Genomic DNA, 18,254 nt, shown 5'->3' with positions numbered 1-18,254 from the left:
CCATTTCTGGATGCCTTAGAGGCAAATTAAAAACCTCTGTTCAAGAGTGTATAGTGTTCAGCACCTCAGCTTAAAAAGCAAACTGTTGGTGATTGGTTGCCGCTGTGTTGGGCACCAGGAACATGAAATTCCTGTCTTTGAGGAACTTACTGTCTACCCTGACTGCCACTGGCTGGTAAATTGTGTACTTTACCTTCCAAACAAATTATAAGTCATATTACATTAGGTTTAAAGATACCCATCTTTTGCCAAAAAAAAAAAATTCCTAATGGTTCAGGCATTAAGAACAGTAGCTTTGCAGATTTCTTAGAAAATGGCACAAATCTGAGGCAGAAGGGAATTTTAAGATATACATGCTCAAAACTAGCTAAAAATTTTTTTTATTTTTTGGTGATCTTAACTGCCTAATCAGATTTTCTTAAACTCAATTACGTGGCCCATTTATTTAGATTTAATTATGACAGTTTTCTGAAATGTTAGTAACTTTTGGAATGAAATTTTTCTTTAATCATTAAAATATTTAACATAGGAAATTCAAATAGGAAAGACACAATCACTGTGAGTACTATTTTTATTTTGTCTTTGTATCTGTGTTTATATGTACATAGATGTACAATTCTAATAGTATTTATAGTGTGTCCTTTGTTTTTAGCTTAACATCTAATAATAAGTATCTTCCTCTGTTATTATAGTTTTTACTTTTCTACTCTTGCCCTTATATCAAATGGTTGTACTGTAATTTCATAACCATTTCCATATGTTACCATCATGGTTAAGTTCAACCGAGGGTGACCAACTCTTCCAGTTTGAGCCCCGCAAATATTACATCCCAGGAAACCTCTCAATCTCTAAGCCACGGAACTGGTCTTGCTTGTTCGCTATTGTATTCCTCGTGTCCAGCACACTACCTAGAGTGTAAGATACCCAGTAATTATTAAATGAATGAAGTTTTCACTGTTATAAATAATGCTATAATGAACACCTTCATACATATAGCTTTTTCTTAATTTTTTTATTTTAACATAATTTCAGACACAGAAAAGTTGTAAGAATAGTTCAGAGAAATCCTAAATCTCTTCCTCACATTCTCCAAATATTAAAATCTTACTATGTTTGCTTTCTCCTTTTTCTCTTTGTGTTTCTGTATGTGATTTTTTTCTGAACTGTTATAAGAGCAAGTCACAGATAAGCCCTTTTCCCCTGAATACTTTACTGTCTATTTTTTAATAAACAAGAAATACAGGGGAAAAGGAAAAGTTCATCCTTACAGTTGAAAGCCAACTAATAAATGTGGAAGAAATGATGGAATTATATGAGTAATAACAGATACAGGCTATCTGTATCAATATGGACTCAGAAATCATTCTGTATTCAGTAGGTTAGAATCCTACTATCACTTTTTATTGTAATATTCAGATTGTCCCAGATTTAGCCAATGGGAACTACTTCATGGTGGCTCCTGTGCCCTTTTGACATGTCCCTAGCATTCTTTGAGTGCTTCCTTATTTTTTAGCACACAAGATGTTCAGCTTCACCTTAAAGTTTCTCTGCCTCTGGCCTAGAATCAGCCTCCTTAAAATCCATGAGTTCATACTGATATCTCCAATTCCAATCCATTATCCTATAGTTTGTTCTTTTCTATCCTAACCTCTTTCCATATTTTAACTCCCTTCTCAGTGACAGTGAGTAACCTGGCTCCCATTATCAACAATAACAAGTTGCTTAATTGTTCAATCCTGTAGTGAAAAGAAAGTGGTTTCAAAATTGCTAACCCATGCCTCTGAAAAGAAAAGACCTACTAATTCAGTTCAGTTTAGAGTTCTTGTCTTAAGCCTAAAGGCATAAAGCCCAACTACTGTGTTCAAAAGTTATTTTGGTTAGTTCTTTTTATATCTTCTTCAGTGTAGTAACATTATTCATTTGAAATTCAGGTCAGTTTATTTGTTTTGTTTGTATTCAATGTTAGTGTTTCTCCTCGCATCCTTGTGATTTTTTTAAGAATATGAGATATTAACATGGTTTTAAAAGGTAAGACTATACAAAAAGTTCTCCTTGGGCTTCCCTGGTGGCACAGTGGTTGAGAGTCCGCCTGCCAATGCATGGGACATGGGTTCGTGTCCCGGTCTGGGAGGATCCCACATGCCGCGGAGCGGCTGGGCCCGTGAGCCATGGCCACTGGGCCTGCGCGTCCAGAGCCAGTACTCCACAACGGGAGAGGCCACAGCGGTCAGAGGCCCGCGTACCACAAAAAGAAAAAAAAAGTTCTCCTCAAAAAAATGTCGTTCCCTTCTATCATAATTCTCTGTATCCTTTCCATCCCATTCCTATCTGTGCCCTTCCTGTGTTTCTTTTGAACTGTTGAGTAGAGATTTTTTTCTTTTTTAATTTACCCCTGTTTGTTACTTTAAAGGTATCATACTTAGGTGATCTTCTGCACTTCAGTTTTTTCACTTAACAAAATATCCTGACAATCACTCCACATTAGTTCATAGAAATCTTAATTATTCTGTTTCATTGTTGTAGACTACTCTATTATGTGGATGTACTACAGTTTATTTAACCCCATTCCTGTTGTACGGACATTGAGTTTGTTTCCGGTATTTTGTAATTATAGACTATGCTTCAGGAATAACCTTGTGGATATGTATTTTTGTACTGTTGGAAATGTGTCTTGAGGGTAAATTTCGAGAAGTAGAATTAATTGCTGGGTCAAAAGGTACACACCTATGTGTTGTTGGATACTGTTGTTTTGTTGGATACTATCAAATTGCCTTCCAAAAGGATTGTACTTATTTTCATTCCCACTAACAATACATGAGAGGGCCAGTTTCCCCATAGCCTCCACAACAGAATGTTACACTTTTTAATTTTTACCAACATGATATGTTAGAAATTGTATCTCAATGTACTTTAAATTTCAGTTTTCTAATCATGTGAAGTTGAACATCATTTCATATACTTAAGGGCTATTTTTCATCTTTTATAACTGTGAAATAGGTTTTGTTTCACCTTGATTGATAAATATTGCATAGACTAGAAATTCCAGCTGAGGGAAGTGGTAAGAGCAGACATTGTTGTCTTCTTTCCAAGCATATTAGTTTTCTGTTGGTGTGTAACAAATTACCACAAACTTAGTGGCCTAAACCAATACTCATTTACTATCCCATAGTTCTGTAGGTTGGAAGTTTAGGCATGGGTTAGAGCTGGGTCCTCTGCTCAGGGACTTACCAGGCTGAAATCAAGATGTTGACTGGGGCTGTGACCTCATATGACACCCAAGATCTTCCAGGTTCATTAGTTGGCAGAATTCTGCTCCTTGTGGTTATAGGACTGAAGTCCCCATTTTTTTTGCTGGCTGTCAGCTAGATCACTCAGCTCCTACAGGCCAACCCCAAGTCCTAGCCTCATGACCTTCTCATGACATGGCAGTTTCTTCAAAGGCAACATGAGAATCTCTCTCCAGTCAGCTGCTATGGAGGGTCTTATGCAATTTAAGGTAGTCAGTCCTCTCACCTTTGTCATATGATATAAGCCAATTAAAGGAGTGGCTACCACATCTCCCGTCACATTCACAGATCTGCCTATACTCAAGAGAAGGGGATTATACATCTGGATTTTGATGTCTTCCTTTAAAGAGTTTTTGAGTTTGCTTTGGCGGGCAGATAGGTTACTACAGATCAGCTTGATCCTTTCAAGGCTTATTTTTTAAGCTTTATTAGATTGGCCCTAGAGTAGCCTTCACTAGTTTAAGGTGTGACCCTTCTGGGGTCTCTAATGAATGCCCAGATATTCAATAGTCTCTACTCTCTGTGTAGTTGGAACTGGACTATCTCCCTGTCCTGCATGAATTCCAAGGATCATTCAGTTTACAGCCTCCCTGCCTGGACTCATGGGGTTTCCCTGTGCATGTGCAATTTAGTATTCAACCAAAGATTCTAGGAAACCCCTATGCACATTTCTAGAGTTCTTTCTCTGTTAGTTTCTTCCTTTCCAGTACTCTCTCCTGCAAATTCCAGCCATTTCAGCATCCAGCGACGGTCTTTGTCTCCTGAAATCATTGAAATTGCTGTGTTCTACTTAGTTTCCTCTTCTGGTGCAGCAATTTAGAAAGTGCTCCAAATAAAGTCCAGGCGATTATAGGGCTCACATCATTTGTTTCCTTTTCTTCAGGGATCACAGACCTGTGCTGCCTATTTTCTCATATCTAAAACATTTTCTCATATATTTCTCTATTCTTGTTATAGTGTAAGGGTAAGTTTGCTATCATTTACTCTTATGGTCAAAGGCAGAAGTCTCTAAAAATGTTAAATTAATGATCAGCACTTATAGGTATAGATGATCTTATTTGCAAAGCAGAACTAGAGACACAGACGTAGAGAACAAATGTATGGATACCAAGGGGGAAGGAAGGGGGCGATATGAATTGGGAGAGTGGGATTGACCTATATACACTATTGATACTATGTATAAAATAGGTAACTAATGAGAACCTACTGTATAGCACAGAGAACTCTCCTCGATGCTCTATGGTGACCTAAATGAGAAGGAAATCCAAAGAGGAGGGGATATGTGTATACGTATAGCTGATTCACTTTGTTGTACAGAGGAAACTAACACAACATTGTAAAGCAACTATACGCCAATAAAATTTTTTTAATAAATTAAAAAAAATAAAATAAAATTATATACACACAAAAAGTAAGTTACAAAATGAAAAATGTTTAGATCAGAAGCAAATAAGTTTCAACGCTTGATAAATCTAAATTAAGAGAAAAAAATAATCAGCATTTATAATTGTAACAGACAAAGTCTAAGGTGACCCTCCCCACCATGGTGTCTACTTGCTAGTGTTCATGCCTTTGTGTAATCCTTTCCCCTTGAGTGTGGGCTGAGCCTTTGGTTTGCTTCTCATCAATAAAATGTGGCAAAGGTGATAGGTTGTCACTCCATGATTATACTACATTTTGTAAGACTCCATCTTGTTCCCAGACTTACTCTAGAGACCCTCCTCACCAGTTTGATGAAGTAAGAAATAAACAACCATGTTAGGAAGCTCACAAATCAGGGTACTGAGGATGACCTCTAGGTGCTGAGGGTGGCCTTCAGCCAACAGCCAAAAAGAAGCTGGGCACTTAGTCTAGAGCAGCAAGCAAATTCTGCCAAATGATTTCTGCCAGCAACCCAAGTGAGCCTGGCAACATATTCTTCCCCAGTCATGCTTCCAGAATGGAACTGTCTGGCTGACCCCTTGATTGTGGCCTTGCAGAGGACCAGCTAGACTGTGCCTGCACACCTGACCCACAGAAACTGTGAGATAGTAAATGTGTGGGGGTTATTTTTCCTTTTTATTTATTTATTTATTTATTTATGTATGTATGTATTTATTTATTTATTTGCATACGCGGGCCTCTCACTGTTGTGGCCTTTCCCGTTGTGGAGCACAGGCTCTGGACGCGCAGGCTCAGCGGCCATGGCTCACGGGCCTAGCCGCTCCGCGGCATGTGGGATCTTCCTGGACCGGGGCACGAACCCGTGTCCCCTGCATTAGCAGGCGGACTCTCAACCACTGCGCCACCAGGGAAGCCCCGTTTTTATTTATTTTTTAAATAAATCTTTATTGGAGTGTAATTGCTTCACAATACTGTATTAGTTTCTGTTGTACAACAAAGTTGAATCAGTTGTTTTATGCTGCTAAGTTTGTAGTACTTTGTTAAATAGCGATAGAAAATGAATACCATAACGTTACATTTGTATAAATATCGTTCAGGGACAGCTCATATGATTAGGGTGAAAAATGTAATCTTATGACACTTAAACTTTGCTCCTTGAAAGAGAAGTTTACAAGAGTCAGTGTCAAATGGATTTTCTTTTCTTCCTCTTGTCAGCAGTTGCTGAAAATCATACCTTGTTTTAATTTTTTTCCTATTTGGACCATAACTTTCTTATTATAGCCTCTTTTCCTCTGACATTTCTGTATTGCTTTTTTCTTTTTTCAGTTGACAGAAGTAGCATATTCTTTCACTCATATTATTTATGAAAGACATCCAGTATCTTAATCATACAGCTTATCTAATGCAATCTACTTTCTTCCTGAAGACTTTCTCCTTGGAATCCCTATAATTGCTTATTTTAACTTATTTTCACTGTGTTCCTGAGTTAGATCCAATATTTCTGAGAGCCCATGTCTCCCTCTACCTTTGATTCCTTTTTGTTTTGCCTGGTGCACACTCTCAAGTAATTTTTTTTCTGTATTTGGAAAGATTATGTGGGAGGGAAAATTTCCAGTACATGCATAACTGAAAAGTATTTTGCCCTCACAGTATTTGTAGTTTGTATAGTAATAGAATTTTAGGTACAAAATTACTTTTCCTTTGAACTTAGAAGGTATTGCTCTGTTGTATTTTAGTATCCAGTGTTGCCAATGAAAAGTCTGATTTCAGTCTAACTCCGATTTGTTCATCATTTGTCTTTCCCTCTGTAAACTTTAAGGATCTTTTTTTTATCCTTTATCCTCTAGTGAAATTTCACTAGAAGGTATCAAGGCATATGGGCCTTTTAAATTTGTCCTCCTTGGCGTTCAGTGGGCATTTTCAATTTGAATTAATGTCTTTCTTTAACTCTGGTAATTTGTCTTTCTTCCTTATTTCTGGAACATATTTTAAAGACTTTAAACTCTCTAAATTGATCCTATATATCTCTAACTTTTCTCTTGTGTTTTTCATTTTTTAACTTTTTATACTTCATTCTTGGAAATATATCCTGAATTTTATCTAACTGTTCCTGTGTTCTCATTTTTTATTGTTGTCATTTGTATGTTTTTCCAAAATCATATTTTTAATTTCTAAGAATGTTTCTTTGTTCTGATCCCACCTTTTTATAGCAATCTATTTTTAATTTGCAGATACAGTACAAATTAGAATTGTATTTAAGTTGCTTCTTCTGGCCTCAATTCTGCTTATTTATTTGGTTCCATTTCTTTTATTCTGTGGATTTTTTCATTGTCTGTTAATTTTTGATTATTTAGTCATACCAATGAATGCAAGGCCTTAGTACTTAACATCAGTAGCTTGTAAGGCTTTTTTTGCACTTGTGTAGCTTCTGTTACTCAGCATCCTTTCCCCTGATTGGAAGGGAGCTGTGAGCTGTGACTGTGGGGAGAGAACTGCCAGACTTTGCTCAGGGCCTGTGGGTGGAAAGCAGACAGGCGGACCAGGCTCTACCCTCACACCTTCCTCAAATGAGAGGGATGCCAGTGCTTACACTAAAATTCTTAACCTACCATGCTCAGATTTTTATTTTCTTTGAAGAGTAGTAGGTGACATTAGTTAATGCTTAGGTGATAAGTCTGGTGGGGGGAGGAAAAGTCCCCCTGACAGAGCTGGTGTGTGAATAGTCTGGTCACCCTGTTCTCTGCCCTTGTTTCCTCCTCCTGCCTTGGTATTGACAACACGGAGCTTGAAATCCCCTCAGGGCTCCATTGGGGTAAATAATTCCCACCTCTATCGTAGTCTTCTACTGTGCCCTTCTGGACTATGGTTGGTTTCTCTACCACCCAATTTTAACCTCTTTCTCATTTCTGCAAATATATCAAATTCTCAAGTTCTCTGAAATCTCACTCCCAGAGCTCTCACTCCCTTTTTTATTACTTTACCATCTTTTGGGACAGCATTTTAGAAATGAAGGAATAAACATACCCTTAGTCTGCCCTCTTCTAAGAGAAATGTTGTGTGATTGCCATGGTCATTTTTATTTTCCCAGTATCTGACATAGTGCTTGGTACATAATAGGTCCTTGGTAAAACTTTTCCATTTTTTAATTTTTTTTAATCTTTTTTTATTATAGTATAGTTGATTTACAATGTTGTGCCAATCTGCTGTACAGCAAAATGACTCAGTTATACACATAGAGACATGCTTTTTTATGTTCTTTTTCATTATGGTTTATCACAGGATATTCAATATAGTTCCCTGTGCTCTACATTAGGACCTTGTTGTTTATCCATCCTAAATGTAATAGTTTGCATCTACCAACCCCAAACTCCCAGTCCATCCCTCTCCCTCCCCCCTCCCCCTCAGCAACCACAAATCTGTTCTCTGTGTCTCTGAGTCAGTTTCTGTTTTGTAGGTAGGTTCATTTGTGCCAAATTTTAGATTCCACATGTAAGTGATATCATATGGTATTTGTATTTCTCTTTCTGACTTACTTCACTTAGTATGGTAATTTCTAGTTACATCCATGTTGCTGCAAATTGAGTTATTTCATTCTTTTTTATGGCTAAGTAGTATTCTATTGTATATGTGTACCACGTCTTTATCCAGTCATCTGTCAATGGACATTTAGGTTGTTTCCATGTTTTAGCTATTGTGAACAGTGCTGCTATCTATGAACATAGGGGTGCATGCATGTATCTTTTTTTTTTTTTTTTTGGCTGCATTGGGTCCTTGTTGCTGCACGCGGGCTCTCTAGTTGCAGTGAGCAGGGGCCACTCCTCATTGCGGTGCGCAGGCTTCTCATTGCGGTGGCCTCTCTTGTGGAGCATGGGCTCTAGGTGTGCGGGCCTCAGCAGTTGTGGAACATGGGCTCAGTAGTTGTGGCTTATGGGCTCTAGAGCGCAGGCTCAGCAGCCGTGGTGCACAGGCTTAGTTGCTTCGCGGCATGCGGGATCCTCCCTGACCTGGGCTCGAACCCATGTCCCTGCATTGGCAGGCGGACTCCCACCCACTGCGCCACCAGGGAAGCCTATGTATCTTTTTGAATTATAGTTTTCTCTAGGTATATTCCCAGGAGTGGATTGCTGGATCATATGGTATTTTAGTTTTCTGAGGAACCTCCATACTGTTTTCCATAGTGGCTGTACCTGGTAAACTTTTCTACAATAGAAAATGAATGATCATGACTGTACTGCTCCAGAAAGATATGTATTCTTCTGTGTCTTAAGAACTTGTAAAAATTCCACAGCCCTTAATAATCTCAACTAGGGCTTCCCTGGTGGCGCAGTGGTTGAGAGTCCACCTGCCAATGCAGGGGACACGGGTTCGTGCCCCGGTCCAGGAGGATCCCACATGCTGCGGAGCGGCTGGGCCCGTGAGCCATGGCGGCTGAGCCTGCGCGTCCGGAGCCTGTGCTCCGCAACGGGAGAGGCCACAACAGTGAGAGGCCCGCGTACCGCAAAAAAAAAAAAAAAAAAAAAAAAAAATCTCAACTAAACAAGCTCTGCCTCCAATTCTTTTTCCAAAGTAGTGTTTCATAATGAACTGTATGCAATCCCATAACCCTTATCAGTCTCTCCCCATTCACTTCTCCCCTTACTTACTCTGTCTCTATGAATTTACCTGTCTCAGACATTTCATGTAAATGGAATCATGTAATATATGACCCTCTGGGTCTGGCTTCTTCCATTTAGCATATTTCCAAGGTTTATCCATGTTGCAGAATATATTGGAACTTCATTCCTTTTAATAGTTGAGTGATATTTCATTCCATGGATATACCATACTTTGTTTATTATTCCGGAGTTGATGGACATTTGAGTTGCTTCCAGTTTGGGTCCATTTTGAATACTGTTGCTATGAGTATGCATGTATCAATACAAGTATTTTTTTTTGTATCTTTATTGGAGTATAATTGCTTTACAATGTTGTGTTAGTTTCTGCTGTACAACAAAGTGAATCAGCTATACATATACATATATCCCCATATCCCCTCCCTCTGGAGCCTCCCTCCCACCCTCCCTATCCCACCCCTCTAGGTCATCACAAAGCTCAATACAAGTTTTTATGTGGTTATATGTTTTCAGTTCTCTTGGGTATATATTTAGGAATGGAATTGCTACCTCATGCAGCATTCTGGAATATTATGAACAAGTTTTTGCCCCCCAAAATTAGGCAACTTAGGTGAAATGGACAAATTTTGAGACTCAAATTACCAAAACTGACTCAAAAAGAAATAGAAAACCTTTAAAAGACCTAAAACAAGTAAAGTAAGTGAATCAAAAAGAAATGCCTGGACTCAGAGGGCTTTAGCAGTGAACTCTTATCAGATATTTCACAAAGAAATAAGAATTAACCTTTAGCAGTCTCTTCCAGAAGATAGAGGAGGAGGAACAACTCATTGTATGAAGTCAATATTACCTTGATTCTAAAGCCAGACAGAGTTATCACAAGAAAAAGGTTATGAACCCATATCCCTCATGAAAATGCACACAAAAATCCTCAACAAAATCTTAGCAAATCAAATCCAGCAACATATAAAAAAGATTATACATTATGACCAAGGGGTTATCCCAGGAATGAAAGTTGATTTAATAACTGAACATAAATTAATGTAGTACACCATAGTAATAGAAGAAAGGACCAAAACCTCATGATCATCTCACTAGATATAGAAAAAGCATTTGACAAAATCTAACACCCATTCATGATAAAAACCTAGAATAGAAGGGGACTTCCTAACCTGATAAAGAGCATCTACTAAAAAACCTACAGGTAACAGCATACTAAACGGAGAAAGACTGAATGCTTTCCCCCGCTAAGACTGGGAATAAAGCAAGAATGTTTGCTCTAGCAGACTTCTAATTAGCATTTTAGTAGAGGTTATAGTCAGCTTAATAATGGAAAAAAATTTTAAACATCCAATTTGGAAGGGGAGAAGTTAAAACTGTCTTTGTTTTCATTATCCTATATGTATAAAATTCTCAAGGAATTCACACACCAAAAAGCCTACTAGAACTAGTAATGAATTCAGTGTTGTTGCAAGATACAAAATAAATATACTCTCTCAATGAACTCACCAGAAAAATGAATGGAGAGATATTCCATTTGTAAATCATATATCTGATAAAGGAATTATATCTAGAACATATAAAGAATTCTTAAAATTCAATAGTAAGAATACAGGTGACTTAGTATTGTAAAGGGGCAAAAGATTTTAAATATACATTATACCAAAGAAGATATAGGAATGACTAATAAGCACATGAAAAGATGTTCAACATTATTGCTCAGCAGAGTGCTGTTACTGTATAGCTACATAGATGGCTACTGCAGAATCTTGTTTTAATCCTAAAGAACAATCATTACATTGTTCAAACAGACAGAAGCTTATACTATAAAATGTAGTACATTCATAGTAATTTTAAATTACCTTTACGTTCTAAGAAGCTGTCCTACATAGGAGCTTTGTACGTTTTTCATGTGTAACATATTATAAATTTATCTTTTGAATATAATAAATGTTTTCATATAAAAAATAAAAACCATAATGAGATACTACTTCATACTCAATAGAATGGCTATAATCAAGAAGACCAAAAATAATAAGTCTTGGCAAGGATGTGGAGAAACTAAAACCTTCATGCATCGCTGGTGGGAGTGTAAAATGATACAGCCACTTTGGAAGACACTTCGGCATTGTCTTTAAACTTTAAACAAAATTACCATCCTACCCGACATTTCCCCCGAGAGAAATGAAAACATTTCCACAAAAACTTTGACACAAATTATCATAACAGCATTATTCATAATAATAAAAAGCTGGAGAGACTTCCCTGGTGGTGCAGTGGTTAAGAATCTGCCTGCCAATGCAGGGGACACGGGTTCGAGCCCTGGTCCAGGAAGATCCCACATGCCACGGAGCAACTAAGCCCGTGCGCCACAACTACTGAGCCTGTGCTCTAGAGCCCGCAAGCCACAGCTACTGAGCCCGTGTACCGCAGCTACTGAGGCCCGCGCACCTAGAGCCTGTGCTCCACAACAAGAGAGGCCACTGCAATAAGAAGCCCATGCCCGCAACGAAAAGTAGCCCCCACTCGCCGCAACTAGAGAAAGCCTGAGCAATGAAGACCCAATACAGGCAAAAATTAATTAATTAATTAACTAACTAATTTTTTAAAAAAAACAAAAAACTGGAAACAAACCATTGCCCATCAATTGATGAATGAATTAAACACCATGTGGTCTATCCACATAGTGTAACACTCTTCAGCCAGAAGGGAGTATTGGTTCATGCTACAACATGGATAAACCTTGAAAGCAGTATGCTAACTGAAGAAAGCTAGATGCAAAAGGCTACAAATTGTATGATTCCATTTATGTGTCATGTCTGGGAAAGGTAAATCTACAGATGCAAAAAGCAGGTGACTGGAGGCTGTAGGTGGGAACAGGTGTGACTGCAAATAGGCACAAGGGATCTTTTTTAGTCATAAACTAGATTGAGGTGGTGGCTGTACCACTCTGTCAATATATTAAAAACCATTGAATTTTACACTTAAATTGGGTGAATTTTATGGCATACAGATTGTACCTCACTAAATCTATTTTTTAAAAAGGATGAGGTGTGTGCTCACTTTGGCAGCACATACACTAAAATTTGAACGATATAGAGAAAGAGATTAGCAGATACAAGCTACTATATGTAAGATAGATAAACAACAAGGATTTACTGTCTAGCCCAGGGAACTGTGTTCAATATCTTGTAATAAACTATAATGGAAAAGAATCTGGAAAAGAATATATATATATACACACACATACAACTAAATCACTTTGCTGTACACCTGAAACTAACACAGTACTGTAAATCAACTATACTTCAATAATTAAAAAAATTTTTTTTCAATTAAAAAGGATGAGGTGGGAAACAAGATGTGCCACACACTATATTCTTGCACGTAACTTCCTACTAACCTTGTGAGGTGGTGATGGCGTCTAATTCTGTTGTTGAGGACGCTAAAGCTCAGCCCGCATCACTTCCCTGATCAAAGTTGTCCAAGTAATTAAGTTGCCAAGAATATAGATAAAAGATATATATTGATTAAGAGGTGATTCACTGGGAGAATTCATTTGAAGACCCCATTATTATACTCTAGTGCTCGTATGACATTCATATTGAAGACACCTGGAATGTGGTTGGAGGATAACAACCAGAAAGAGCTACTTTGAATGGTTTCTGGAGTCATCATCTCTTAGCCCAGGTTAAATTCACTGATGAAATTATTGGGATTTTCTTTGTATATATGCGGGATTTTAAGAAAGTGATACCGAATGGTCTGAAAATGGCAGTGGAGAGTGAAGAAAAGGCTACTTTAAGCCTTTGACCTCAAGTTCATTTCAGAAGTTTGAAAAGAAAGTAGTGCCTGTAAGTGAAATCAGGTTAGATAAGCTGAAAAATTGGTGAAGAAAAGATTGAAATTATATTGAAATTTACTAGCAGTAGAAGAGAAGTGAGAGAAGATATATACCTTTCTGTAGAACAGGGGGCAGGTCTTAGGAAAAGAGTATCAAAGTGAAAAAGTATGTATGGATCTGTCAAACATAGGACCCAACACAGCATCAATAGCTCAGTGATATAAATTGGTTTGATAGAGTTAGAACTGAATAATGAAACTGTAATTAATAATATCCACAAAGATGTAATTCTACTTTGGAACAGCAGCAGTAAAGAGGGAATCATCTTATTTATATTTTTGAGAGGGACAAAGGAGTAAATCCTCCCTTTTCACTTAACAGTAAGAAAGATATGTTTACCTGATTAATTCAGAGACCAAATAGCCCTTTTGTGTAGCATGATAGGAGATGGGAAAAGTAGAGTCAGTACTGAAATAGATGGTGTCTAATTTTCTCCCAGCTCTGCAATATGTGGAAGAAACATTTCCTTAACTGTTAAAATGAGAGATGAATTCTAGGTGTTCTTAGTATAGACCAGAAGAAGGCATCAAAATAGATTTTAAAAGAACAAAACTGCCTGAATTTTTAATGCGGCTATTATGAGAGAAGAGAATCTTCTACAGCTTAGCGTTAGATTTTATCACAAAGAAAGTTCTTTTATATAGATCTTTTTTCCAATATGTTTATAGGTTTGAAATACTTATTTTGATTGGTCTAGTTCTTCTTTCATCTCTGAAGTCTTTTATACCTCATAGAAGTATTATATTGAAATTTTATAGATGTTTTTGGTCTTTTTCAGTTCTCTATCTTGAGAAAATACCACTTAGGTTCTGCTATACACATATATGTGGTTGATTATATCCTAAAACATAGTAACTTTCGCTAAATGAAGTTCCACCTAGTTTAGGCAGCCGATTTTTTTGTATGTAGCATTTACTGATTACTGAAGTAAGAGGGCCTGTTCTATACTTTGATGATGTTAGATAGCATCAAAATTACAGCTCATTGGGAATAGTTGGCATCTTCTTTATTTATCCTATGCCTTATCAGTTATTTCTGCTTTAGGCAAAGGGACGTGATATTCTTTTTTTTTGTTTTTGCGGTACGCGGGCCTCTCACTGTTGTGGCCTCTCCCGTCGTGGAGCACAGGCTCCGGACGCGCAGGCTCAGCGGCCATGGCTCACGGGCCCAGCTCTTCCGCGGCATGTGGGGTCTTCCCGGACCGGGGCACGAACCCGTGTCCCCTGCATCGTCAGGCAGACTCTCAACCACTGCACCACCAGGGAAGCCCGACTTGATATTCTTTAAGTAATACTAGGCCTAACTTCTAGAGATATTTTAGACCTGTGCCATACAATATGGTAAGCAGTAGCCTCATGGCTTATGCATGCAAGATGTGGCTAGTTCAAATTGAGATTTGCTTTTCAAAGCTTAGTATGAAAAAACTCATTAAATTTTTAAAATATTGATTTTATGTTGAAATATATTTGGGATATACTGGGTTAAATAGAGCATAATATTAAAACTAATTTCACCTGTTTCTTTTTACTATTTTCAATGGGACTACTAGAAAATTTAATTACATATGTACTGTATTTCTGTTGGGCAATATTGATCTATAATAGTAAACCATTTCAGTGAACGTGTTTTAGCTGTCAGTGATATTTTTAATGTCAGTTAGTTATTTGTATTTAAATGTTTGTTCTCCTTACAACAAAAAGAAATTTTGGCATTTTGATTTTTTTTTTAGGCCTCTCAAAGAACAATTTTCTAGATCTTCATTTTTCATACTAAATTTTATGAGAATCATAATATCATTGTATGTTGTTGTTTCCTCAAATAAGGAAATGTTGGGAATTCTCTGGTGGTCCAGTGGTTAGGACTTGGTGCTTTCACTGCTGGGGCCCCGGGTTCGATCCCTGATTGGGGAACTAAGATCCCACAAGGTGTGTGGCACAGCCAAAAAAAAAAAAAAGAAGAAAATGTTTACCACAATAGACTTTTTGAGAGCTGATTTTCATTACCCAATAGCCACTTAAATTTTTTAATGCAAAGAAGGCATCTGACCCTCAGAATGGGAGAAAATATTTGCAAACGAATCAACGGACAAAGGATTAATCTCCAAAATATATAAACAACTCATGCAGCTCAGTATTAAAAAAACAAACAACCCAATCCAAAAATGGGCAGAAAACCTAAACAGACATTTCTCCAAAGAAGACATACAGATGGCCAAGAAGCACATGAAAAGCTGTTCAACATCACTAATTATTAGAGAAATGCAAATCAAAACTACAATGAGGTATCACCTCACACCAGTTAGAATGGGCAGCATCAGAAAATCTACAAAGAACAAATGCTGGAGAGAGTGTAGAGAAAAGGGACCCCCTCTTGCACTGTTGGTGGGAATGTAAATTGATACAGCCACTATGGAAAACAGTATGGAGGTTCCTTAAAAAACTAAAAATAGAATTACCATATGATCCAGCAATCCCACTACTGGGCATATACCCAGAGAAAACCACAATTCAAAAAGACACATGCACCCTGATGTTCAGTTGCAGCACTATTTACAATAGCCGGGTCATGGAAGCAACCTAAATGCCTATTGATAGATGAATGGATAAAGAATATGTGGTCGGGCTTCCCTGGTGGGGCAGTGGTTGAGAGTCCGTCTGCCAATGCAGGGGATACAGGTTTGTGCCCCAGTCCGGGGAGATCCCACATGCCACGGAGCGGCTGGGCCCGTGAGCCATGGCTGCTGAGCCTGCACGTCTGGAGCCTGTGCTCCGCAACGGGAGAGACCACAACAGTGAGAGGCCCACGTACCGCAAAAAAAAAAAAAAAAAAAAGAATATGTGGTACATATATACAATGGAATATTACTCAGCCATAAAAAGGAACAAAATTGGGTCATTTGTTGAGACGTGGATGGATCTAGAGACTGTCATACAGAGTGAAGTAAGTCAAAAAGAGAAAAACCAATATCGTATATTAACGCATATACGTGGAACCTAGAAAAATGGTACAGATGAACCGGTTTGCAGGGCAGAAATTGAGACACAGATGTAGAGAACAAACGTATGGACACCAAGCGGGGAAAGCGGCAGGGGGGTGGGGGTGATGGTGTGATGAATTGGGCGATTGGCATTGACATGTACACACTGATGTGTATAAAATTGATGACTAATAAGAACCTGCTGTGTAAAAAAAAATAGAGAAAACCTATTTATTAGGTTTATAGACATGTGTGCAATTAAAAAAAGAAACACTACTGTTACCTTGGGGCGGGGGGAAGACTATACATTTTCCTGTAAGCACAGGTTTAGTCACATCCAAGTTTTGGTATGTAATATTTTTATTATCATTCAGTTCAAATTATTTTCTAACTCCAATTGTGATTTGTTTTTTGGGGGGTTACTTAGAAGTAGTGTATTTCATAACTTCTAGTTACTTTTTTGTTACTGATTTGTAGCTTAACTACCATTCAAGAAACACACTTTGTATAATTTTAATACTTCGAAATTTGTTAAAATTTGCCTTATAGCACAATATGGTCAGTTTTAAAAATGTTCCAAGCATGCTTGAAATTAATTTGTAATTTAAAGTTTTGGAGTATAGTGACTATATATCTGCGTGTTGAATCAAATTTGCTGCTCACATTATTTAAGTTTTTTATATCCTTACTAATTTTTTTGGGGGGGTCTCCTGGTTCTGAAAGAGGTATCCTCTATCAGTGAACGACAGCAGTATGTTAAATCTCCTATTATGATAGTGAATTTGTCTATTTTTTCCTTGTAGCTCTGTTGCTCTGTGTAATTTGAAGTTAAGTGCATACAAATTTAAAACTTCCTGGTAAATTGGTCTTGTTGATATGAAGTGCCCTTGTTTATTTCTAGTAATGCTTTTGCTTTCAAGTCTGCTGTATCTGTTATTATATAATTTCCTTTTGGTTTATATTTGCACAGTATATCTTTTCCAATTCTTTTACTTTCAACCTTTTTATACCATTATGTTTTGTTTTTTTAATTTTTAAAAATTAAAAAAAAAAGGAGGCATCTGGACATGTGCCTTTAGTTATTTTCATACTGTTTCTGTGCATGTTATTGATACTTATTTGAGAAAAATGTGTAACTTTTAGTTTTTCTTGATTTCAGTGCTTTGTTTTGATTTTCCTATAGAGACTACTAAGGAGATTTCTTAATGAAAATGCTTTTCAGGAGCTTGGATTTTTTTGCTTGTACATTTCTTTCCCAGAGCAGTTGTGTTCTGTAGTTAGAGCTTCTGTGATTTTTTTTTTTTTTTAAATAGGAAATTGGAAATGGAAAGCTGTGTTCCGTTTGTTTTATGGTTACTTTATTGCTCTTGCCTCTTAAAGTAGGGTTCATGGCTTTGGTTCTTAAAATGTTTGTTTTTGTGGGTAATTTCCCTAGAAACACTAAACTCGGTTAATAAAAAAGGACATGTTTAGAGGTTACTGGATGGTAAATTAATTATTCAGTTGATTATAGATTGTGGTTGAGTAAAGCAGCCATTCTTCCAAAAACGCTTCAGGAGGTCACTTTCTAATATGATTCCCTTTTCAGGCACTACAGACACCACCTCCAACAACACCGCAGCCGTGATTTCCACAGCGCCTCCGGCTCCCTCGGCAGTCACTTCCCCTTCTCTGAGTCCCTCCCCCTCTGCCTCAGCCTCCACCTCCGAGGCATCCAGTGCCAGTGAGACCAGCACAACACACACCACCTCCACTCCTTTGTCCTCTCCTCTTGGGACCAGCCAGGTGATGGTGACAGCATCCGGGTTGCAGACAGCAGCCGCCGCTGCCCTCCAAGGAGCTGCGCAGTTGCCCGCAAATGCCAGTCTTGCTGCCATGGCTGCAGCTGCAGGACTAAACCCAGGCCTGATGGCACCCTCACAGTTTGCAGCTGGGTAAGGTGCTGTCTCATCTTGTTTACATCTGAGAAACAGCTAGGAGGTCATCCCTGGAGTTACTTGTAGGGAATACTTTTTCATCACTATCTTAAATGCAAAAACAGACGAAAAACCAAAACTAAAAATCCTTTAAAGCCATAATCTCTTTGAAATGGG

General features: G+C 37.8%; 1 protein-coding gene across 5 annotated transcripts in view; it reads left to right on the top strand.

Moving 5' to 3' along the window:
* POU2F1 (POU class 2 homeobox 1) overlaps positions 1 to 18,254 on the top strand; it is a 185,168-nt gene that overhangs the window by 152,184 nt on the left and 14,730 nt on the right. For all 5 annotated transcript variants that reach the window (XM_082614242.1, XM_082614244.1, XM_082614241.1 and 2 more), the window contains exon 14: positions 17,750 to 18,095. In XM_082614242.1, coding sequence (XP_082470368.1) covers positions 17,750 to 18,095 — 346 coding nt within the window. The remainder of the gene's footprint in view (positions 1 to 17,749; positions 18,096 to 18,254) is intronic.

Source organism: Mesoplodon mirus, assembly GCF_964341445.2.
Source record: "Mesoplodon mirus genome assembly, chromosome: 3".
NCBI classification, from domain to species: domain Eukaryota; kingdom Metazoa; phylum Chordata; class Mammalia; order Artiodactyla; family Ziphiidae; genus Mesoplodon; species Mesoplodon mirus.
Note: the sequence above shows the minus strand (reverse complement) of the source record. Positions and strands in the feature narration are given on the sequence as shown.